General features: G+C 39.8%; 3 protein-coding genes across 6 annotated transcripts; 2 read left to right on the forward strand and 1 right to left on the reverse strand.

The window, feature by feature from the left end:
- The first annotated feature begins 668 nt into the window (after positions 1–668).
- On the forward strand, positions 669–5,258 carry LOC113010411 (tubulin beta-2A chain-like). Of its 2 annotated transcripts, XM_026149427.1 has the most exons (5): positions 669–932; positions 1,336–1,444; positions 1,717–1,725; positions 2,541–2,651; positions 3,866–5,258. In XM_026149427.1, exons 1-5 carry the CDS (start codon positions 876–878, stop codon positions 4,948–4,950), a joined length of 1,371 nt encoding a protein of 456 aa, XP_026005212.1. In that variant the 5' UTR covers positions 669–875; the 3' UTR covers positions 4,951–5,258. The 2 variants fall into 2 exon arrangements, with proteins under 2 accessions (XP_026005212.1, XP_026005213.1); XM_026149428.1 differs by lacking the exon at positions 1,717–1,725.
- A 2,176-nt stretch (positions 5,259–7,434) lies between these two features.
- Positions 7,435–15,222, reverse strand: dsg2l (desmoglein 2 like). The gene is made up of 14 exons (XM_026149426.1): positions 15,022–15,222; positions 14,391–14,513; positions 13,600–13,755; positions 13,382–13,523; positions 13,103–13,266; positions 12,700–12,834; positions 12,382–12,567; positions 12,012–12,292; positions 11,763–11,905; positions 11,445–11,666; positions 10,959–11,189; positions 10,541–10,668; positions 10,110–10,448; positions 7,435–10,005 (listed from the first exon to the last, which is right to left on the reverse strand). The coding sequence occupies exons 1-14, from the start codon at positions 15,073–15,075 to the stop codon at positions 8,992–8,994; spliced, it is 3,318 nt and encodes a 1,105-aa protein (XP_026005211.1). The 5' UTR covers positions 15,076–15,222; the 3' UTR covers positions 7,435–8,991.
- Positions 15,223–18,100: 2,878 nt separating this feature from the next.
- LOC113010471 (desmocollin-2-like) lies at positions 18,101–22,554 on the forward strand. Of its 3 annotated transcripts, XM_026149529.1 has the most exons (10): positions 18,101–18,234; positions 19,040–19,130; positions 19,239–19,447; positions 19,540–19,644; positions 19,985–20,140; positions 20,392–20,536; positions 20,624–20,778; positions 20,880–21,014; positions 21,161–21,346; positions 22,268–22,554. In XM_026149529.1, the coding sequence occupies exons 1-10, from the start codon at positions 18,196–18,198 to the stop codon at positions 22,460–22,462; spliced, it is 1,416 nt and encodes a 471-aa protein (XP_026005314.1). In that variant the 5' UTR covers positions 18,101–18,195; the 3' UTR covers positions 22,463–22,554. The 3 variants fall into 3 exon arrangements, with proteins under 3 accessions (XP_026005314.1, XP_026005315.1, XP_026005316.1); XM_026149530.1 differs by lacking the exon at positions 21,161–21,346; XM_026149531.1 differs by lacking the exon at positions 22,268–22,554 and having other exon boundaries at positions 21,216–21,303.
- Positions 22,555–24,889: the final 2,335 nt, after the last annotated feature.

A 24,889-nucleotide genomic window follows, 5' to 3' on the forward strand; every position in this document is an offset into this window, starting at 1 on the left:
TAAAGTCTATTCAAGTATTCTAATAATGGCGTTCAAAGAAGATGAAGAAGGGGGGAATGGGCGAACTTGAATGCAGTCTATTATGACTCGAAGCCCTTAGGCTTCAAGTCGTTATAGACAAGCTGAGACATTTCGCAATCAATGGCATCAGAAAGTAGGATTTATAACTCCTCACGTTTCCTGAATGTTAAGATATTTTCCTTTTTAGCCTGCATCAAAGTAATGGAGGTATAGTCACATGGAAAGTTCCCTAGGGTTGACTTTTACCTCTTATCTCTTGAGGACCAGTCCTACATAGAGTCGGTTATTTAATACATTTAGGTAACATACAGTGGCACAACTAGCTGGAGAATCTGTGCCTTCTAAGGAAAGGTTCGCTACTAGCCTTAGCTAAGTCTTAAAACCCACAAAAGCCTTAAAAACTGGGCTCGTTTCTACAGGTAGCTGCTTTAATAGACGACTGGGATGAATCAGCAGCTGCAGTCTGGAGCATTAAACTGGTAAAGTCTGACATCTTCTAATAGCGAAATTAATTATGTGGATCTTTTAAAACATCCCCATTCGAGTGAGAAAGCAGCCCTTTTTTTTATGCTTGCCTGTATGGGACAGGGTGATGTCAGGGCCATGATGCGGCATGATCCGCTGGTCCACTGCATCAAACCGGGGCGCTCCCATTGGCTAACAGGGATGCTGAGGATGCTGCGTTGTGTATAACGTCATCTGACCAGCAGCACGTTTATCTATCTCGCCGGCTCAACACTCACCCGAGAAATGAGGCAAGTCCTGATTTTGAGAAACACCGCGGCAAGACGCTGAAGAGTGGACGCCAGTTAAAGTCGAGAAAGGACGCTGCCTGCACGCATCCGCAGTTCACCATGAGGGAAATCGTTCACATCCAGGCTGGTCAGTGCGGAAATCAGATTGGGGCCAAGGTATAAATGTCTTCATTTAATCTCTGAAGAAGGGATCTAAAGGAGTAATTTTCATTTAAATGTGGAACGTCACCGCGTTTGTGTGCCTTAATAGTTTACAAAGCGCTGTTAGTTCGGCACATTTAAATCGAAGTGATTACAAATCTGTCTTTAAGAGTTTAATATCGATCAATCACGGATTAACATACCTATATGGAGCGGTTCAGTCTGGTTGATCTTTCAGGTGATGTGGCCTGCGCTGCTGCGCGTCATTGTGCCACCAGATGCGCAAAAACTAAAACAAGGCCTGACGCACACACGTCAAACTTGCTTCATGTTTTCGTTTTTGCTGTGTTACTCTAAAAAAATAAGTAAATTAATGATTTTTTTAAAATGCTAATGAATAGTAATGGCTTTGTCTTAGTTCTGGGAGGTGATAAGTGATGAACATGGCATCGATCCAACCGGTAGTTACCAAGGTGACAGTGAGCTGCAGTTGGAGAGGATAAATGTCTACTACAATGAGGCATCAGGTGAGAAGGAAAATGTTGCTTTAATATAAACCACATGCTTGAATTTTCCACTATACACAAAGCAGCTTTTTTAACCACTGATCATTATTCTTGCATGGCCTTATGCTACACAGACCTCATTTGACTGTCACAGTTTGCTCATGTCACTAATTTAGCTGCAGTGGAAACTGGGTTCTGCTATGAGTGAAGGGACACAAATGAGGACAGTGCACCTGCTAAAAATCTCTTTTTCTGTGTCCTTGTCTCACCCCTCCCCCTCTGTCTCTCTATAGGGAGCACAGGTATCTGCAGTCTCAGTATAGCTGAACTCATGCTCAGTATCTGATTTTACTGGTGCCTGTGTTGCAGGTCCTTCTAAATACAACCTGCTTTGTTGCTCACAGCTGTCGTACATCAAGCAGCCAATCAGTGCCTGGTAAATAAAGGCGCAGGGATAATAAAGAATTAGTATTTGTGTTTCATCATTAGGCCTCATGTTTTCGGTCAACATCTCAATCCACATGCACCCAGGGTTGATCCAACCTTTTACTCATCTGCATTGGCAATAAAGGACAACAATCTACCCATATCCTATTTCCCAGCAGCATGCATTATTGATTCTTTGTTTCCACGTTGCATGCCTGCTTCAGTGTCACAGGGGGTAACTACCTAATGCAGACTGAACAAAACAAATTGTCCTTAAAATAAAAAGTGCAGATTCATAAGCAACATTAAAACTTCAGCACTGAGCAAGAAAGTGAAACGAGGCAAAGTCAAGGAAGACTGCTTCTGTGTCTGAATACATCCTGCAAGACTCAGCACTTTGAAAACCCCACTGGTTTAGATTAAGCTGTGCAGCACGCTGCACCAGTTTTGCAAGAAGGGTGACAGGCAGAAAGGGTGGGGCAAGACAAAAAGCAAGAAAAGAACAGAAGACGCTTTGAATTCCCAGCTTAATTGAGAGGCTTGTATCTTTAAGGAAATGCTGCTTGCGAATCTTTTGAAATATGCTGAGGTTTTTCTTCATGGTTTACTGCCGGTGTTGCTGAGGTTACTGAGACTGTTGATATTTCCATCCATTACCCCTCCACATCCCTCCCTGTCCTCGTATTCAAAGGCAGCAAATTTGTGCCCCGAGCCATTCTGGTGGACCTGGAACCAGGAACCATGGATTCAGTTCGCTCTGGTCCATTTGGGCAGCTATTCAGGCCTGACAACTTTGTTTTCGGTGAGTTGACAATAAATCTGGATCAGACCATTCATCCTGAACCGACTCCACATGTGTGAGTCATCCGTGCATGTGTGCAGCATGTGTCTGACCTACTGTCACAGACAATGAAGCTGCACTTCGTTTCCACTGCACTGCACAGTACTATATATTCTGAGCACACAGCTCCTGCAGTCCCTCGGTGATGCATTGCCCATGTGTCGACTGAGACAGCTCTTGTGGTGACTTAGCAAAAATACAGTCTATGTGGAGATTCTGCAGCAGAACACAAAGCAAATAATAATATGAGGGCCAAAAACATTTATCCCAAGATGACAATCTATTTTGTCACTGGATAACAAGTGCTAACAAGTTGAAAATGGCAGATAAATCACTTACTGATGCTTTCCAGAGAAATAAGTTATTTTGAATTACAAATTGGTTGCCAAGTTTTAATCAGCTTTCTAAGAAGTTTTGTAAAACTACACCAAGGCTCACTTTTGTTTTGAGTGAACTGGTAGTGCACACATGGAAATATTATTAAGATGGCAATGCTGATGTTGTTACTTAGAAGATCTAAAATTTCACAACAGCTGCTGTTTTCTTAGCTTGTCGATACATATCAGACAAGTGGGAACCTTTATTATCTTGCCAGTTTCATTTGGCAACGTTTGACAAAATTATGGCAGGTGTTGACCACTGGTCTTAATTTCATGGCGAACCATCCAGTCGATGATTTTCAAGACCAATATAGATACCGATATTCTATGATCTTTGTAGTGCTGTGAATATCTACTGCGTACAGGGAAGTTGAAGAGTGCCCTCTGGTGGACAAACTATGCAGCCACAACACTCATAACATGGTTGAAGGGTGTTTCTCCTGTCTCTTTTATTAATGCTGATACCGATAGACTGGCAAATAGAAAATATCAGCTGATAGTATCAACGTATCGATAAATTGTTGGGCTATAATTATGAATAATTGTAACATATTTTGTATCCAACAACTGACAAGACATATCAAAACTATCAACTTCATCTTGATGCCAGATAAAAAGTTATATAATCACTAATTTATTATGATCCATTGCGTATCACTATTGTCTGTGCAAGACTTCGTGTCAGTCAATTCATTCTTTGGTCACAAATGTAAAACCTTTATGTGTAAAACCTAGATGTATTAACTAAAACAATATTTTTCAACATCAATTGTCTTTAAAAATTATTTCATGCAGGTCAAAGTGGAGCAGGAAATAACTGGGCTAAAGGTCACTACACCGAAGGAGCTGAGCTGGTGGACTCTGTGCTAGATGTGGTGAGAAAGGAGTCCGAAAACTGTGACTGCCTTCAGGGCTTTCAGCTCACCCACTCCCTGGGTGGAGGCACAGGTTCAGGAATGGGCACACTGCTCATCAGCAAAATCCGTGAGGAGTATCCTGATCGCATTATGAACACCTTCAGTGTCATGCCTTCCCCGAAAGTGTCTGACACTGTGGTGGAGCCCTACAATGCCACTCTCTCTGTACACCAGCTAGTGGAAAATACAGATGAGACCTTTAGCATTGATAACGAAGCTTTGTATGATATCTGCTTCCGCACTTTAAAGCTAACCACACCCACCTATGGAGATCTTAACCACCTGGTATCAGCCACCATGAGTGGTGTGACAACGTGTCTCCGCTTCCCTGGACAGCTCAACGCTGACCTCCGTAAGCTAGCTGTCAACATGGTGCCCTTCCCCCGCTTGCATTTCTTCATGCCGGGCTTTGCACCTCTGACAAGCAGGGGCAGTCAGCAGTATCGTGCCCTCTCCGTGCCAGAGCTCACACAGCAAATGTTCGATGCCAAGAACATGATGGCAGCGTGTGACCCCCGTCACGGACGCTACCTCACCGTGGCAGCCATCTTCCGTGGCCGTATGTCAATGAAAGAAGTGGATGAGCAGATGCTGAGTGTGCAAAACAAAAACAGCAGCTACTTTGTGGAATGGATTCCAAATAATGTCAAGACTGCAGTTTGCGACATTCCGCCCCGTGGCCTCAAGATGTCCGCCACCTTCATTGGCAACAGCACCGCCATCCAGGAGCTGTTCAGGAGGATCTCAGAGCAGTTCACCGCCATGTTCCGCCGCAAGGCTTTCCTCCACTGGTACACAGGGGAGGGAATGGATGAGATGGAGTTCACTGAGGCCGAGAGCAACATGAATGACCTTGTGTCTGAGTATCAGCAGTACCAGGATGCCACCGCTGATGAAATGGGTGAATACGAAGAAGATGAAATGGAGGATGATGAAGAAGTCCGCCATGATGTTCACCACTGATTCTAAAACACAACGAGCCAGTTCCTAATAATAACAGCTGTTGGAGTGCAATGAGACCACAAGATGTACACTAGGGATGCTGATTTCAATAAATGTTGTGGTGTGCAGATTATGGTCAACTATACTTGTTTAGCCTATATTGCGCTGAATATAAATATAGCCTTTACTGACAACGACAGTGAATGGTGTTAGAATCTAAAGTTATCCAAGTCATGCTATGTCAGTGTCAACAAGCAAGTACAGTTTTGTAACAATAACTCAAATGTGCATTCTTTTCCTCATGTCTCTAATAAAAGATCCAGTCTGTACGTCTTGTCAGGTTTCTTTTTTCAAAGGTACATAATGTGCAAAAGCTACGTCGAAATATGTACAACCCACATAGCTCATGACATCTTGATCTATTGCCTTGTTTTGCAAGCAGGTATCAGATTGCCACCCATCCAATCAACGACAAAGAAGCCCAGCCCAAGTAGGAAGGTTCCCAGCAACAGCGAATAAACAGCCTGTACAGTGCACAAAGGAAAGGTTAAAAAATAATTTCAAAGCACACAGTGATCGCTGATAATCTCACACTATAATGCGTAATATCAAAGGAACATGTCAGGGTTGTGACTTTCACACACACACCTTTCAAAGTGCGTGAAAAGTTTTTTAAACTTTTAAAATATTTTATGCTTCTTGACACACCCTAGTCTGAACTATGAATCCAAAATTTTCCATTGGAGAGAGAGAGAAAAAAAGGAGACAGACAGAATGTCAATAAATAAAAATTTTATTTTGGGTAAATCATCCAGGGAATAACACAGAATACTACTCTGAACCAGTTATCCCAAAGGAAAGAAAACAAGGAAGTTGTTTTTATGACTGAGAAACAGATCTGGCTCGTTACAAGCTTTTAGTCAGATTACCTTACATGGGGCCAAATTACAAATTACAGGTCATAAATTGAGCCACCTTTTTCTTGTATGTCACAAAAGAAGAAAAGTTGATTAGCAAAGTTGCTCAGAGCTGTGTCTACTTTAATGCTTTGTATGTTGACAGCTCAGACTGAGGTTTGAAAAGAAAAACTTTGCAAGTGATCCACTTCTGTCCACAGAGGAGCAAAGAAACAAAGCAGTACATTGTCGCCAGAAACAAAACATTAAATGGGTTTAAAAAAGATGGTTGGAACTGTTGAATAAACTATGTATCACAACTACATTTTATTTTGGGAAGTAAACAAAACAACCCCCGATAATTTTAAAAAACATGTTTAATGATTATAACGTTAATGCCAATTTTGGATTTCAGTGGCAACAAGAGCTGCCTTCTTCCACATCAAAAAGGCCATACGCCAAGAACCCTCTGAGAGCTCGAAACAATGCTTCCCCACATTCAATATGGATAAACTGAGCCTCGGCTTCTCAAATACACATACTTGACAGGCTGTGATCTCTCCCCTGTGCAGCTGAGCAGCCTCTGTGATGCTAATGTATTCTCTAGCACTTGAAGTTATTGAACAGTACTGTTTTCTTAATTTGATTACTATTCCTGACATTTAATGACACATTTGAAGTTGTAACTACTGTTTGTTTGTTTCCATACCACACACTAGCTCAGTCGGTCAAGCATTAACACCCAGACACCCTATGCGGACAGACTGCTATCTGAAATTTGAGCTAAAGGCAGAACACCCTCTTACTTTGTGCACTTCACAGATAGCGAGCATATAATGCTTACTTTGTTTCTCCAAGGGAAAAAAAGACACAAAAAAAGGAAAGCGCTGTTCCTGCATTATCAGTAACTGAAACCTGAGTTTCTACTTTACTTTCTCCTCTGTTTATGTGAAGCATGAATGAACCTTTGTCAGTCAACCACAGAGAAACCTGTTGTATCCCTTCTATGCAGAAACACTCCTGTCGGGTTGGAAAACCCTGAAGCTAATGCTTACATTTTAACGTCTCTACCTGTGGCATGTTTTAGTTGACATGCAAATATGCAGTTAATTTGTTGGTGATCACCAAGCCATATGCTTAAAACACATTATTGGGAAAAAAAAGTTTTTAACTTTGAAGAATTGCTTTACATACACTGTCTCTTTCAATTAACAAACTATGTAGAAATATTATATCAGCTTATGGTCAGATTTAAATAAGGACTTCCATTTATGTTTACTATTGTATAAACATTTTCAAATGTAACCAAAGAATCTGAAACTAAATTGTTTATATATGAAATATATAATAAAATATATTACAAATATGTTTATATAAATAACTTAACAATAACAATGAAATACCAATTAATGCTCATTTTCATTCTATCTGGCAAATAGTATAATTTTGCATATCACATGACATCCAAAAGCTTATAATGTTGTAAAAAGAACAGTTAGGGTGATATGCAAGTAATTTCTGAAACATAGTTCTTAACTTTTTTTTAACTCAAAGATGTACGATAAATCGTGTCATGTGTGAAATCAGAAAGTAAAAAGTGTCAAGCAGATTCTTTTCTGTTTGAGTTTATTGTGATACAAGTTGAAAAACCCCTTAAAATAAAAACATCTTCATTATCCCCGTGGATTAGCACTGCACTGCTATATTCTTACAGCATTTTAGAAAGCAGGTTTAAAAATACAGGTCAGTAGCAAGAACAGCAGCATTAAACTGGCAAGCTCATCCCATCCCATTACACACACACACACAGCCACACACACACACAAAATCAATCTGGTAATGATCCCACAAAACACATTTCTTCAGCTTTGGCACTTAGATCTCATGGAATTAATACTTATATATATATATATATATAAAAAATGCATACTTTCAGGAAAAATATAAAAATAGTGCAACAATTCAAATAGAGGATGTGTTATTTGAGCACACTCAGTATTTATCTAGTTTCTGTACAGCTTCTGAACACATTATGAAGTAGGCGAACGATCTAACAGTTAGCACGACAACTTTAGTCATGGCTAAACAAATATACCAATGTACAAATTAAGCACCTTAAAAATCACAACACACTAAAATAATACATCAGTCTGTGCAATAAATCTAATATTGACAGCCTTTAAAGATAAATGAAAAATCTACAGCCTCTCCCTCTGCGAAAAACCGTGTTCGTTTGAAGACTAATTATATATACATTATATGTTAAAAAATTATCGCTAAGCAGAGAACACTCTTGTGTGGGAATTTTCATTGCAAAAAGGCTTTACTATGATTTATAGCGCTCACGTTGTGTTTTTTTTGGTGTGGATGTATCTGTTTAGACCTATCTGTTGCGCTTTAATTGAATATCAAGTTCATGCATGTGATTTCTGGCTATTGACTAATTCAGTACCGTAACCACTTAAAAACAGTGCAGCAGCTCCTATAGCAGCTTGGCAGGCTGAATAGACAGGAGATGCAATGATCTGACAGCTATTGCTGCCCAAGGTAAGGGTGTAGACTTGTTTTTACTTTGTGTCCTTTAAAAAGAGAAAGTAAAGTTTACGTAAAACTGGTTTAGGACTAGTTGTTTTACTGCCCCGAAGCCATATTAGTTTTGTACCTGAAAAAATGTAGCACATATAGGTCTGTTAAGTGCACTCAGTGTTTTGTTTTTTTTCCCTCGGTTGGGTTCTAATAACACAAGTCATGTAAGACTGTGTAGAAATGTTACCCTTTTTTTCCTCTCTATAGTCAACACTGTATTGTATTCCCCTGCTGTTGACAGAACTGAATTTTGACATATCATTCAAAACAAATACAAGCTTGGTATAGAAAAAGAGGAGATGTTATTTTAACTAGTTTCAGTTTGAAATTCCAGCCTCTGATGGCTAAGTGCACCTTACAGTCTGTATTACATACTAACTTCTCAGGTCGGTGGATGAGAACCTACAGTATAAGACTTTAGGTCAAGCAGACCAAACTCCAGTTTATAACGCAATTAATAATCTGCATTAATAGAAATACAGCATGTTGATGTACTGTAGTACATTCCAGTCCAGTCAGTATATCATTACATGTCAAAACAGGAGTAATATTTGTAGCGAGGCTACAGAAAATGGTTGCTCTAAGCTCTTGAACTAGACTCCAAATTTCTCTCTGTCACCAAGACCTTTTTCTGCTGCACAACCACTCTCTTGGTCCCATGTGACTTGGGTGTGACTGTCAGCTTAGCTTCCTCATTTGACCCTAGAGAACTGTGCGACCCCACTGAAAAACCCTGAGCTTTCACTGGCACACTTCGGACTTCAAAGCCCTGCTCTGCAGACCTTTGTCCAGTCTGCACAATGCCCTGCGCTAAATGCACACCTTGCTCCCCTCCTGAGGATCCATTCTCCACCACTAATAGTTGTCTAGACCTGGAGATGGTTCCTCGTGAAAGTCCTTGTGCTGCCTGCCCTGTTGCTTCACCCATTCCTCCCTGTCTATCGACAAGTACCACACCCTGGGAACTTTGGAGGCCACCAACTTGCACCAGCCCATGACCTAGCCCAGCTTGGCCTACTGAACCCACTGCCTGCTGCGTGCCTCCTGCCACAAGCATTACTTGGGGCTTGGACTCGACTACGTACATGGGCGTAGCAGCATAGTACATAGCAGGTTGCTGTATGAGCAGTGTCTGACTGGGAATCACTATGTTGTCCTGGACGTGTACATTGGGAAGAGTTGCTGAACTCTGTGCTCTCCCAGTGATACGTTCCTCCTGGATAACGGTAGAAGAGCCGGATGATACATTGGAGGTATTTAGGGTGTTAATATTGACGCGATCCCTATCCCTGATGGTTTCTGTGTGACTACGGACATGTGTGTGTGTGGATGTGGAAGGCCTGAAAGGAGAGACGGGTCTGACTGGAGTGGAAGAAACTGCCACATCTACAGATTCAGTGACCATGGTTGACCCCTGGCAAATCTCAGCCAGGGTTTTGAATTTAGGCCCGAGGTCATTAAGGAATGCAAGATCATCATCATTTTCAAGAAGGCTGCAGCAGCCTACAGAACCTGCCAGCGACTCTTGTCCCTCATAGTTGTAGATCAGCATACTGTCCTTCACCTGAGGTTGCTGTGCAGCATGATCGGATTTCTGCAAAGAAGTGGGGATGAAAAAGAATATATTACAGCTTCAGACATAATGTCTTTATCTGACCTGAAAGACTGCAATTTCAACTTAACTTAGGGATCACTTACTCTTGAATAGTAGTCCCATAGAAATTCCTCAGATAGAGCTATGCCATCCCATGCCCCACCTCTGTATTGAGAGAAATTCATATCTTGTCTGGCCATCGTTCCTGTATTCAGGAAGTCCATATTCTGTCCACTGGAGTATTTGTACTGGTTGTACAGGTTCATGTTGTCAGCTGTCATATTGGATGTGTATATAGCACTGCCTTTATAGGGCCCTCTTCCACCTGCTCCTCCTCCTAACTCAGCCAGCCCTCCAAAGTATCCATGTCCCTCAAACATGTTGACATCCTTAGTCACTGCACCACCATCAACCTCCACTGGGACATGCATAAGAGGAACCTCCTGCAAGAGAAGTGTGGGATCCAGTCAGATAAATTTGATTATCAAACGTTCAGAGTTGAAGGTGCCTGCACACATCAAAACTACAGTAATACCTTGTCTTCTCCCTGTCCCTCAGTGTGATATGAGATCAGCTGTTGCTTTGTGTCGTATGGAATAGACTTGAAATCGCCGATAGCCGCTGTACTCCCACACAGGCAGAAGAGCAACAGGAGAGGCACCACTGAAAAACAGGCACATTTTCCACTAGATCAAAATAGGCTCGACTGATTAGGTCAAATTAAGTCCAATAATCAATGAATTACTTTAACTGAATAAACAGATTTAACAGGAAAGGAATGTATTTATGAAAAAACCGGCATCTGTGCGTGACACAACTACTCACATTAGTCAGTCTCTCTAGGCCTGCTACAACATGTACGATTAGGCAACCTTTTAAGTGAAAGTATGGAGAACACCCCCCCCCCCCATAAAATAGGAAGAGTAAAATCCTCAAACAAGGGCTCTACTCACAAAGCAGCAGCAGCAGTCCCAGCAACATCAGCAGAATACCCGCAGCTCCAAAAGTTGCAGTCGACGTAGAGCGCGACACACAGGATTTGGTGTTTTTATTGCAGGTACATACAGTCAAATCTATTATCTGAGCATCAGCACATGACTTTCCCTGCTGGTCTGTGATCTTCAGTGTCACTTTGTGGACGCCAGGCCACACATAGTTTTCTTCTCGCAGAATGACTGTAGTTTCTGAAGAAATAAATTAGTAAATTAAGAAAAAAATACTGCACAAAGTGTTTACTTTTTGTCTTGCAATGTGTAAGGAAGTGCACATGGATAACACTCAAAATAAATGCTTAAAAAAATAGCAAGAAACAATTTTTTTTCTAAAACACAATATACAATTTGTCCATAAATGCCTTTACTCTCAAAGGAAGCTCAGACGGTTGATCTAACAAGCGTTTGCTGGATTTTGCCGTACAGTGATTGTTTACATGGCATTACCATTAAAATGCTCCACTCTCCACTTCCCTGTGGTGCTCTCTTCAACCACAGTAAATTCAAATGGTGATGAATTGGGGAAGTGGTCTTCATCTACAGCAGTGACATAGATCACGCTATCCTGAAGGCACATGGTCTGAGTTTTAGAGGTCAGTCTTGGGCAGTGATCATTGAAGTCCTCCACCTGAATAGCTATGGTCCCCGTAGCAGTTTTTGAGGGCAGATCTGAAAGCCAGTGGAATGTAAGATCAATATTAATCTGTTGGGTACGATATTACTCCTGATTAGACTGATGTTTGCTGCCGTGTTAACAGAACTCACCATTGCTGATGCATATAATTTCTGCGTAATATGTTCCATTGATCAAGTGCACGGACTCTCGGTCAGGGAGTTTACTCAGCCTGATGTCTGCTGTCTTTTCATCGATAATCAACCAGTTGTCAATGTCACGGTGTTTGGCATACCTTGAAGAACACACGTAAATTAATGTAAGAACAAAAATAAACTTTTCATATTCAGTGTAAGAATCGGTTGATATATGCGCAGGCGACACTTTCAGTTTAACTGTACCTCACGTTGGTGGCAATCTTTTGTGTGTCAGTGTCAATAGCAGCGTAATTAGTTATGATTTTGCTGAGGGAGGTGGATGTGTACTCCTCTGAGACAGTCACCACTTTTACACTTGGTTGGAAACGAGGTCCCTCCTTCTGATTGACCACATTAATTGTGACTGGGTAGGTTTTGATACCTGTTGCCCCTGTCACAGACTGACTGCTGCCAAAATTATACGCTGCTTTGTTGGAAACCATGACACGCAAGTTCATCACCTTCAGTTCCTCATAGTCGAGAGCCTGTATATAAAAGGGTAATCCATGAATTTTGACTCTTCTGGTCGAAACACATTTTTCCTTTTACCTCTAATTTACACAGCACTCTTTACCTTCCGAACCATGATAATTCCCTCATTGGTTTTTTCATCCGTAGTGATATCGAAATAACCTCCCTCATTGCCTGAAACAATTTGGAAAGCAGCCAGCCAGTTGTCTGTGTGAAGTAGGTCCATATCAATGGCTTTTATCCTCATAACTTCCACACCGACAGTGTTCTCTTCAATACGCCCTTCATACTGCAAATAAAGTGCACATGAACAACAACTGTTTTTGAAAAAAGCTTACTGTTGACCACTATGAAAACAAAAAACAAGAAAAACTTTACACAAGAATAGATGGGCTGGATGTGGTAAAGGTGGAAGACCTACTATTTCTTTTTCCAGCGTTGGAATGTTGTCATTTATGTCGAGAAGTCGGATCTCAACTTCTCCAGTTGACGTTCGTCCTCCTGGGCGTCCATTTAAATCACAGACTTTAATCATTAACTTATATGTATCTTGTTTCTAAAAACAAAAGTTAGAAATGATTATTTCACAGATGAATATGTTGGAATATGTACATGCAGTGTGGTGAATAAAATTTGACTAATTTCTTACAAATTACGTTTATAATATGAGGTCGTACTATAACGATGAACTTGGGGGCTGTGACAAAATCTACATACTGTTACTGATTTGACTACAGTCTTGTGAGTTGCAAGCTTTTCCATTAAATAATTGTAGAGGCACAAGATGATTTTCACAATACCTAAAAGGTCATAAATGAGCTCACCTCCCGATCCAGTGAGGTACTTTGAACCATGAGCTCTCCAGTGCGAGAGTTCATCCAGAACAACCCAGCTGTGTTAGCCTGCTCAACAATGCTGTATGAGAGCTGGGCATTCTCTGTTCTCTCATCATCGGCATCAGTAGCGATTATTTTCATGATAACAACACCTAGGAAATCGAAGGTAAATGAAAAATAGCAACTCCGGTAAATGAATTCAGTTAAGGACAGGATTGTTTTTGTGATCCATCAAATAAAAAAAGACACAAACAAATCTTAACATACCTGATCGACTAGATTCATTGACATATCCAAATTGCTGTAATTGAATGACTGGCGCGTTGTCATTCTCATCATCAACGGTGATATTAAGGTCAATGTAGTTTTCAGCCTGGGTCCCATTGGTGTATCTTGCCACACCTCTTAACTATAAAGCACAACTGTATTAAAAACTGATTCACTTTGTAACTCATGGCTCTTTATAAAGAGGATTTGACTCTTACACGATAGAAGGCAATCTCCTCTCGATCCAGAATGGAATAGACTCTCAAACAGCCGGTGCTATGGTCAATACGAAATCTACCAATAGGGTCCTGGTCAGCGCCAGGCCCTGTTATATAGTAGAGCATCTTCGCATACTCCTCCTTATCAGAGCGAATCTGAAATTCAGATACACAAACAGAATGAATCCATCTGGAAGGCCAAAACCTTCAGTTAACAACGTAAGAAAACATTTACTGAACATATTATACCATATATTTAAAAAGTTGTATTTTTAAAATCATAATTATAGTAGAATATATTTATGATAAATATAAGCATGACAAATATTGCAGGTTCTCATTCAGACTGCTTTGAGACCATCTGTGCATACATCAGTTAAACTCTGCCGTTACTTAACATTAGTAGGTGAGTTATGAAGATTAATACACTTTAGAACAATAAACAGGGTTGTGTAAAAAAAAGCAGCACACAAAGCAGTATCTGTCATTTGTCTCTGTGTCTGAACTGACTCATTATGAACATGGCAGTCTGCCAGTGTCTGCCTCTGAAGCAACTCTCACATATGCAAGTAAGTGAAAAGCAAAGGTGGCTGAAGGACATGCAGCTTTTGAAAATGATTTGTTTCACACAGTAAAATACATTAAAACACATTAAACTGTTGCTTTGCCAGCATAAAAAAATATATTTGTATGACTGTGGAAAATAATATACATATAAATATGTATATTTATATTTGTAAGATGAAAAACATTAATTTTACAATGGAATTCTTCAGAAAATAAATACACACTCTAGCAACGCAATCAAGGCCGGTGTAATCATAGTTCTCAATTAGCTTTCGGGGCGGTGCGATCCAGTGTCTCTTCTGCCTGTGCAGCAGTCGTCCATTTCCTTCTGCTCCCACAGGAACAAGCTGCAAATGAACAAAAAGCGAGGAAAAGGGACATTATTATACAAATCTATCTATCTATCTATCTATCTATCTATCTATCTATCTATCTATCTATCTATCTATCTATCTATCTATCTATCTATCTATCTATCTAATGTGAAGTCCACCCCACTTGCTGCACATTATTCCCACTGTGTTATGATGTAGCAGAATATCTAATAATGTAATCATTACGTCTGCCTTACAAGTGGACCTGATTAAGACTTTGTTCCCCGAAACTTTCCTCCCACGTCCCGTATGGCGAAATAAACCAAATGAACTGTCCTGTGACTTTCGAATAAAAGTGATGAAAACGCTTCTCTTTTTTTCTTTCTCTTTTTTAACAGGAAGATTAAGGACATATCATCTTCGGCATCTTTAGCGCTCACATACACACCACAAGCCAGAGCCACACCTGTATAGATCCGCTTTTCTCCATTCGACACTAAATGCGTAGCAATACATTGCACGTACTGAATGTGTTACTTACAGCTTGAAAGAACGCCAGGAGAATAAAAATGCTGCTTTTCAGTAGTGATCCCATCGCGTCTAGAAATAAAACAAAACGTTGTCAATCCTCGAGTAAGAGTTCGGCTTCAGTTTGACTGCATCTGCAGCCTATTGTTAACTGCGTTTACACTTTGACCGTCCGAGGGGTAGGACGAAGTTTTACAGCGCTGGGCGGTTCTTCCCCCCCCACTCAGGTTACTCATGACTGCTGATAGCAGGCGGAGAAAGGTGGAGTCCTATGTCCATTTTGTTCTGGTCTGTAATATCTCCGAGCAGCCCATTGTTTGTTATGAAAAACAATATGAAAGTCTCCAAAATGGACCGCGTGAATCCAAACTATTCACGTTTGACCATCTAAAACTGCAATTTTACATTTCCACTTCCACACTACATTCTTTTTTATTTTCTTTCCTTTTTTGTGCACCTAAAAATGTATCACAGTCCTTTTGGCTATCGTGCTTTCCCACTTATATGAAAAACTTTACCAGTGCCCGTGAAATTCCTAAAGAGTGCACCGCTAGTTTCTGGGTTCCCAGCTCGACTAGCTGTTGGCACACTCACAGTTTGGTTGCCAGGCTACACGCAAGGTTTATCCTGAATGGTCAAGGCGTGTTGCGACAGTACAATGGGAATTTAATCGGATTACTTATTTTGCATTAACGAATGAATCAGACATGTTTCTGATAATACTGGAATTACAAAACAAAAATTACAAAAATCTTTCTTTCTTTCTTTTAATTAAGACTAAAATTTATGTAATACCTTTCTTGGTGAGCATTTAAAAACACAACACAGAGGTGGATGGTTTCGATTGTGTCATGATTTATGACAAAAAACATCATAAAAAGTCTGAGGGTGCTAATACCTGCTAATAAAGGTTCTATCTTAGATAATGACCAAATAATTGTTTAATTTAGTAGTCCTTATGAACAAAGGCTAGTTCAACTTTTTAAGCAGACACATGTGACAGTCTTTGAGGAACATTTTTGATTATGACACCTCACATTCTTCAGTTTGTCCAGCACACACTCCCAAACACGTAGTTGTTAGTAATAATACACTAGTATTAGTGATTCAATCCTCTTAAGCATCTAGTTTCACCTGAATACTTCTCTCCTACACATGACGTGAATGCCTCATTTGGCACTCATCCAAAGGGTGATGAAAGTTGGGTGTGGTAGGTGTTTTAGGTGGATTGAAGAACTTTCTTACCTCGGGGACATGTGTGTCACTGTTGCAAAGTGAGCTGTTCAATTAGTGCTAGCACTCGGTACCTTTAAAACTTTGCTTCTCAAAACATTTGGTCTCAGCCCTGCAGCATTTGGGTGGAATCCTGGCAAACAAACAAGGAGATTTCTTCGTCATCATTTTGCAATTGACGTGTTCAAACTAGAAGAGCTAACTGGATGAAGACATGTTTTAATGACAGAAAAGACACTGGGTGAATTTAATCGGAAGTGAGAAAAATGGCTGAAAATATTTCAGAGAAAGTTCACATTTTCGGTTTCTCCAAACTGCACAACTCAGCAAAAGCAAAAAGTTGGTTATTTTAGAATGTAAAAACATCTGTTATGACTAATCTTACCAGGATACTGTAGGGAAAAAGTAGTCAGAAATAGGGAGACCGGCTGAATAACCAAAAGTACAATAGGTTTCTTCCACACAGGCTCGCTTAGACTCTAAATTCTGTAAACACACAGAAGCCTGAGCACAGCGATAATTAACCTTTTTTTTTATATAATAAAATCACATGGTATTTTGCTGTGTCTGTTTTGCATTTGCTGGTAAAGCGTTAAAGCGGTAAGCACTTTCATTATGTCCACGCCCATGACTCCCACCAAAAGTCTTCCTGACATTTTTCTCACCTTTCCTGTTGCAGGCCCATATATCCTGCCTTCAAAATGCTTTCATAAACAAGGTCAAGCCAGTAGAGTATTTCTGAACTGGACGTATTTTAAATGACGTAGGGCCAGTGTTTCTGCTGCTTTACTTTTATCAACAGTTTATAGAGATAATGAGTGTTTCGCTGTGGTTACACAGTCTCCCCCACACCAGGCTTCATTCAGATCAAATTCCTGTGGTGTTCAGAGTGGAGCTCAAGTTTGTTCCTCCTACACAGTAGAGCTGCAGTCAAGAGAGGAGGAGCAAGCAGGGGTCAGTCTCTGTGTAGACCTGAGATAAGCCACCACAAACAAGCAGACAGACCAGTATTTCTTCAAGCGCCTATACTTGTAGCATGCCATAGTGTTATAAGACCATTACTATTGCTTTGTACTGATGCATTCATATGCAAAATGCATGGGGTGATCTGATGTAACTGCACTGTCAACAGTGTCCTGCTTTGTATAATATGGATCCAAATGCAAGACTCAGAAGCAGAACTAAACTAAAAAAACACAGCTTTACTGCTGGAGCTTACAGAAAATATGAAACAAAGACACCAAACTGGGAAATTAAAGGGGAAACACAGAACACTGGTTTAAACAGCATGTGGGGAGGATGAGACCAAGAAAAGAAGTACACTGATAGTCTATGGATGCATATTGAAGTCCAATGATGGTTCCCAGACAGTTAAGCAACTAGAAAAAAATAGAGGGGTATATAAAGAGTATCAAATGAGACCACAAGAACAAATTCACTTTACCCTTACTTAGCAAAGGAGTTGACCATCGTTTATTTGACCTTTACATGCTAAATACAAATCTGGTATACTGGTACATTTATATATATCCTTTTTATTTTTTAATTTGGACACCAAACTGTCCACCCCCTGTCATTTCTGACATGTCCCACATTGACAGACACAAATACAGTGTTTGGCTCACATTTACTTTTTTGGAGACCTGGTCACTTTGATAAATGCAACATGTCTCACGTGTTTTTGTAGCAAGGGAAAATTACATTTTTAGTTGTGTATTGCAGTAAAAGAGTAATGTTTCAGGGAAAAAACTATATATATATATATATATCGTAAAAATATTTGGAACTTTTGGGAGGAGTTGTTTTTCACAGTTGGCAATGAGGAGCACAGTCCAAAGGTACTGTGCTTGTTTGAAATTTCACTTGTTGCAACAGATACTGCAGCTGATAAATGACCACCTGTTAGAAGCGGGGGCACAGACAAGTGACAAAGCTCCTTGTTTTTTATTCAAAAATGGCAAAATGTTTTATTTCCAGCACCTGCCTAATGTTGGTAAGTGTTTCTAGTTTTCTTTATTCCACTGTTAGGGATGACCATGGGTATTATAACAAAGGTTCAACGCAAAAGCTAAGTAAGTAGGGATTACCTAACATGTAATTAGTTCCATGTACGAAAACTCACTCTGACCTTGCAAGTGAAATTGCAAAGCTGTGTGAAGAAGAATTCAGAGTTTACAGTAAAATCGATGATTTCCAGTATTTTATTTCATCACTTGTCTACTTTGATTAGTACTGATACTTGTTAAGTCGTGTAACCTGTATTCTTTTAAAGAGCCACGTCTTAGGTAAAATTTAAGGCATTCCAACTATGCTAACTTTAAACCACTATACTGCTACAACTAGTTTTAAGTATGCATGACTGGGGTAGGGAGGATTGTAAAATCATATTAAAAAGTGTTAAAGCTATCCTACGGATAACAAATAACTACATTTTCCCTGTACTACTCATTTTTCAGCTTTTCAAGACAGTCGGTGATAAAAGCATTATCGCTGTGAGAGGGAAATGAACTGAATTATAATTGTGATATACTGATAAATATTGCCAATTTGTAGTTGATACACAAGGCTATTTTTAATGTCAATATGTAACAATCCCAGCACAAATATTCTGTGAGCCGTAATTGCATATACACAAAGGGCTGCAGTCATCCTCAGTCTCGCCTACAATACATTTCTCTTAATGCTTGCTGTCTGTTACTTCTGTCAGTGCTGTTTGCTATAGCAAAAATGTTAATGCCCAGAAGCATTAACAACATTTAAATGCGACAAGCCCGTTTGAAACTCACTTTCACCTTCAGATCCTGTCCTGTGTGGAGTCGTGCTCTCTCCCGAGGTCTCTCTACGTAATTGTACCTGAAACAATTCCACCTGAATACCAAGTAGCAAAAGGTGCTGCTCTGCTTACTTTTTTTTTTTTTTTTTTTTTTGAAAAAGTGTTGTAGGCCGACTGTTTTGTGTTTTATGGCTCTTTTTAACTTTCCCTTTCTCGGTTTTCAGTTGAAACCGTCGGCTGTGATGCCAAATCAACGCTGTTAACTGTGAAGGACCCGAGTTTTACAATAAACAGTAATGGAGCAGTGGTAGCTTTAACGTCTGTCTCAGTGGCAGAAAGAGGACGGACATTTTTTGTGTGCGCTCAGGACAATAGTAGACCGGAAAGTAAGATGAAAGTTCACCTTGTCCGCAGTACAATGCCGACAAAACATGTAAGACAACTGCATATTGTGAGCCGTTTATACAGCTCAGAAAGCACGATGCGTTTTTTTCTAACATATCCTAACTTGTTGGAATGTCACAGCAACGAGGCCAAGGATTCCTGATTCGATCTAAAAGACGCTGGGCACCTCCGAACCTCACCGTAGTGGAGAATTACGTAGGACCCTATCCAAAACTAATTGAAAGGGTAAATTAAATGTATAATTCATATCATTTATAAGCACTGTGCTATTCAAATGTTTATTTTCAGTACACATTGTTCTCTTTTCTCACTTCCCCCCTCAAATTATCTGATTATTTCAGGAGTCACATCTGTTAATTAAATTCAGTGATTATTTCCTTTGATGTTCTTTTTTAAGTTACATTACCAGCATGTCAGATTGGGAAACTGTCTACAGTTTTGATCTATTTAAAAACGCTACGAGCTGAAAGAGCTCACAGTAGGCTGCTTTATGAAAATTGAATAACAGAATTTTTGTTGTTTTTGTTTTCTTTAATATGTGTGTTTTATTTGGTTTCTCCTGTAGCTGGTGTCAGATACCTCAGCCAGATATAAATTGTTCTACACTGTCGAAGGAGAAGGATTCAATAAGTATCCAACTGGAGTGTTCAACCTGAACAGAGACACAGGGGATCTGTTCTTGCTCAAAGCAGTGGACCGTGAGGCGTTCCCAGTATATAGTGTGAGTGTGAACATGAAAATGATTTAAGGTTTTTAGTCAGTTGCATTGTTGTTCAGCAGTCATTCAAAAAGAACGATTTATCATTAAATAAAATAATGACAGATTGTCAACTTGTTAGTTTTGAGTTTTGATTCTCTATTACGCATTTTTTTTATATTGTTCACTCAAACCTGGAAGTGACACAATTTATATATGTCTTATAATGTTTTTGCCTTTAACTTTGCTTACACGTTTGTCTTTTTTGTTTATAGTTTGTGGTGCGTTCTTGGGACACGGTCACAAACAAGGAGACAGATGAGAATCTGCCATTGAAAGTGGTTGTAGATGATGTAAATGACAATCCACCGGAGTTTGTAGGTCCTCTACAGTTTATGGTTCCTGAGCACTGTAGTGTAGGTGAGAAAAGCAAAATAGAGTAACAGATAAATCTGTGGTGTTTGGCCTCAGTGCAGTTGCTCTAAATGATCGTGGTTTCCAATACAGGGACTGTGGTGGGAAAGGTGAATACAACCGACAAAGACCAAATTGGCACCGACCATGTGAAGATTAGGTATACACTCCTAACTGGAACAGACATGTTTGCCATTCATGCGGAAACAGGTGTCATTTCAACAACAAACAACACCCTAGACAGAGAGGTGAGCACTGCTTCTGCATCAGTGAAACCTGTGAACTTTATTTAAATGACAATAGCATTGACATGTTCTCCTTATTATATTTTGCAACATTTCTTTTTAAGTTAAAAGACAACCATTTGGTGGTTGTACAAATCCAGGATATGAATGGTGCACCAAGTGGTCTGGTTGCCACATCAACAGCAACAATTGTTCTGAGTGACATCAATGACAACCCGCCAACCTTCATGAAAACATCTGTAAGTGTTTGAAAAAACTGTCAGTATGTAATCTGGCTGAATAAGTGAAATCATATTTGTTGAACAATAATCGTTTTAAGGACTTTTTTGTACTTAATTTTCAAGAACATTTGTTGTCTGATAACATAACATCCTCACTGTTTTAGTATGATGTCGCTGTGCAAGAGAATGAAAGTGAAAAACTTCTACTTCGAATTCCAGTTCAAGATAAAGATTTGATAAACACACCAAACTGGATATCAAAGTTTGTCATTACTCAAGGAAATGAAAATGGAAATTTCAGGATTGTTACTGACCCCCAAACAAATGAAGGGCTTCTGTACGTCTCAAAGGTGAGACTGACTTCTTATTAAATTTGTTATTATCATTATAACAATCTTATATTATTGTACGGTACAATATAAAGCGCCTTGAGGCGACTGTTGTTGTGATTTGGCGCTAGGGCTGGGCTATATCATACCCTTCACGGTAATACCGGTATAATTTTGGGCAACGATAGAAAAATGAAATATCGCGATAGAATATGGGTAAAACGCGCATGCGCAGTGCCTTTGTTTTCATACCCACACGTCGGAAAAAGCATGGCGGCGAAAGCAAATCGTTGAATGAAACGGATGAACCAGAATTGGTTTGTAAAAATGCTGCAACTTCAGTGGTGTGGAACTAGTTTAGCTTTCGTCCATCCGAGACACAACAAAGCACTATTTTTGGTCTGTCGTTATTACCGTGTTTTTTGGAAAATACGGGACACTTAAAATCAATCCTTTGATTTTTCTGAAAATCGACAGTGCCCCTTATAATCCTGTGGGACTTATGTATGAATTCTGGTTGTGTTTACTGACCTCGAAACGATTTTATGCGGTACACGGCGCTCGAAAATCTGTCAAATGTTTTAGTACGGGGCAGCACGGTGGCAAGGTGGTTAGCACTGTTGCTGCACAGCAAAAAGGTCCTGAGTTCAATTCCACCATCAGGCCGGGGTCTTTCTGTGTGGAGTTTGCATGTTCTCCCCATGTTTGCGTGGGTTCTCTCCGGGTACTCCAGCTTCCTCCCACCGTCCAAAGACATGCAAGTTGTGGGGATGGGTTGATTGGATAATCCAAATTGCCACTAGGTGTGAATGTGAGTGCGAATGGTTGTAGTAATGTTGGTAGTAGCATTTTACATGGATCATGGATCACATTTAACGGAAAGTCCGCCTTTATAAAACTAATTTATATTCATGAACTTTTAAATGTCTTTCTTTTTTTCAGCCATTAGATTATGAGAAGACCAACAATGTGCAGCTTCAGATCACAGCACAAAATCAAGCACCGCTGAATGGCAGCAGTGCCAGTTGGCAATCCATCCCTGTGAATGTCAGTGTCACCAATGAAGGCCCAGAATTCTCTGCTCCTTCGATCCGCTTCATTGTCAAAGAGAACACACCAAATGGCACAGTGATATGAACTTATATAGCTACGGATCCTGAGACGAAGAGCAGCAAATCCCTTAACCCTTTAAAGCCGGTTGGAGCGGGCACGCTCCGTTTTGCTAACTATTTTTAAATCCCGGTAGCACTGCAACCACGTAAGCTAGCGCAATAATTTTTTTTGCATATGAAACCGGAGGAGTTGTACTTACATCTTATGCCATCAGCTTGTCCTAGGTCACAGTTTCCTTCCACATATAGCTTTGCAAAAACTGCATAAAAAGCACTGGCAGCAACAAAAACATAATATTCCAGAAACACGCTTTGCCGAGCCGATCAGCTGTTCGTAACACTTCCTACGTCCATCAGCGCAAACTATCGCATGTCCGCCATGACCTGCCCGAAACCAAAAGTGACATCATTTTGCTGAAATGTAGCTTTTTACTCATCAGGGCCTTATGAGCCTATACTGGTGTTTTTAAGTTATGTTTGACTTTATGACTTTCTGTGTCGTTTCTGGGATGCTGAGGACTCATATTGCACTGCTGGAAACAGTTTATTTTGATGCATATGCTGTTTATTTTTTTTTTGCAAATTTGCATTATAATATTCATTTTCGTTTTTCCTGCAGTATATAAAAATTGGTGTATTTCAAAAATAAAACTATGAAGACACTTAAAATAAATTTCCTGTGGTGGGAAACTATTTTGTGCAACTTTTTTGTATTTAAAGTTTTGAGGGATAAGCTTCTTAAATTTTTGCAATTTATGTAATTACTATGCACTTAATGCAGACATATTATTAAAATGTGGGCTATAATGGTTGTATTGATGTATATCAACTTGAAATGCTCCCCAAAATGGCTCTACAACATGTAAAAATATAATATAAGCTCTGACGGACTTGGTTCTATGGTAGGTCTTAAAGAGTTAAATGGAACCCTCTCTGACAAAGTAAAGCATGCTAAAAACCTCAAAAATCTACACATTGTTTCACCACCTAAAGAAGCAGCAAGTCTTACAATGCCATTTCTATGGCTTTGGGACTCCAGAGAACCACGGTGAGAGCCGTTATTCACAATTGGAGAAATCCTGGAATAGTGGTGAATCTTCCCAGGAATTGCTGGCCGACCAAAATTACTCCAAGAGTCCATCGACTACTCATCCAGGAGGTCCCAAAAGAACCCAGAACAACATTAAAGAACCGAAGGCCTCACTTGCCTCAGTTAAGGTCAGAGTTCATGAGTCAACAATAAGAAAGAGACTGAGTAAAAATGGCATCCATGAGAAAGTTCCAAGGTAAACTCAGTGCTGACCAAAAAGATCACAAAGGCTCATCTCATATTTTCCAAAAACATCTTCTGGAAAGACATTGGGGAAAATATTCCATGGACTGACGAGACAAAAGTATCTTTTGGAAGGTTTAAGTTCTTTTACATCTAGCATCAAACACACAATTAAGAAAAACCAGAAAAACCATGATACCAGCAGTCAAATATGGTGAGACCATGCTGTGATGGTCTGGGGCTCCTTTGCTGCTTCAGGACCCGGATGCCTTCTTGTAATTGATGGAACCATGAATTCTGCTTTGTACTAGAAAATCCTGAAGGAGAATGTCCGTTTGTCACTTTGTTGCATAAAGTTCAAGTGCATTTGTATTATGTAGCACGACAATGATCTGAAACGCATCAACAAGTCCATCTCTGACTGGAGTGACCTAGTCAAAGTCTTAGCTTTCTCAACTGAAATTGGCCATTCATGCCTGAAAACCCTCGAATGTGGTTGAATAAAAACAATTTTGCAAAGAACAGTGGGACAAAATTTCTCCGCAGTGATGTGAAAGACTCAATCCCAGTTATTCTAGTTGCTTGACTGCATGCAGTTCTTGGTGCTAAGATAATTGCCCCAACCAATTATTTTGTTTAGGAGCAATTACCTTTTCACACAGGGCCAGACAGGTTTGGATAACATATTTCACTTAATAAATGAAAAACAACATACAAGACAAAACAAAAAAAAAATACAGGATATTGTATTTACTCAGATTATCTTTGTCGAACATTAAATCAACATTGATGATCTGAAACATGGAATTGTGACATGTGTGCAAAAAATATGGAATCAAGAAGGAGGCACTGTAGGTGACACTTCGTAATTGCAATTGTTCCTGTGTGCCAACATGTACACATTTTCTACATTACTGTTATATTGCAGGCTCCATGACAACAACAGGAACTGTCGTCCTTCTGGTGGAGAATCATACGAGTCCAGTCAGCATTTTATTAAAAACAAAGACTGTGCAAAACGAAGAGGTTTGGAGGGTTCCAGGTAATATGTTTTGAGAAACTGCCCGTTAAATTCTTAAAGTGTAAAAGTGGTGAGCTTGGAGAACCAAACATCCACAAAGGCATTAACACTGTGACAATAAAGATCGAGAACACAAATAAAAATCCAGCAGTCGATAT

Source organism: Astatotilapia calliptera, chromosome 18, assembly GCF_900246225.1.
Source record: "Astatotilapia calliptera chromosome 18, fAstCal1.2, whole genome shotgun sequence".
Lineage (NCBI taxonomy): Eukaryota > Metazoa > Chordata > Actinopteri > Cichliformes > Cichlidae > Astatotilapia > Astatotilapia calliptera.

Coding starts and splice junctions, on each gene's coding strand:
- LOC113010411 (XM_026149427.1), top strand. CDS start 876: ATGAGGGAAATCGTTCACATCCAGGCTGGTCAGTGCGGAAATCAGATT. Junction 933..1,335: donor GAAATCAGATTGGGGCCAAG/GTATAAATGTCT, acceptor GCTTTGTCTTAG/TTCTGGGAGGTGATAAGTGA. Junction 2,652..3,865: donor GCCTGACAACTTTGTTTTCG/GTGAGTTGACAA, acceptor TATTTCATGCAG/GTCAAAGTGGAGCAGGAAAT.
- dsg2l (XM_026149426.1), bottom strand. CDS start 15,075: ATGGGATCACTACTGAAAAGCAGCATTTTTATTCTCCTGGCGTTCTTT. Junction 13,524..13,599: donor AGGAGATTGCCTTCTATCGT/GTAAGAGTCAAA, acceptor TGTGCTTTATAG/TTAAGAGGTGTGGCAAGATA. Junction 10,449..10,540: donor AGGGACAGGGAGAAGACAAG/GTATTACTGTAG, acceptor CTTCTCTTGCAG/GAGGTTCCTCTTATGCATGT.
- LOC113010471 (XM_026149529.1), top strand. CDS start 18,196: ATGGCAAAATGTTTTATTTCCAGCACCTGCCTAATGTTG. Junction 20,141..20,391: donor AGGCGTTCCCAGTATATAGT/GTGAGTGTGAAC, acceptor TTTTGTTTATAG/TTTGTGGTGCGTTCTTGGGA. Junction 20,537..20,623: donor TCCTGAGCACTGTAGTGTAG/GTGAGAAAAGCA, acceptor TTTCCAATACAG/GGACTGTGGTGGGAAAGGTG.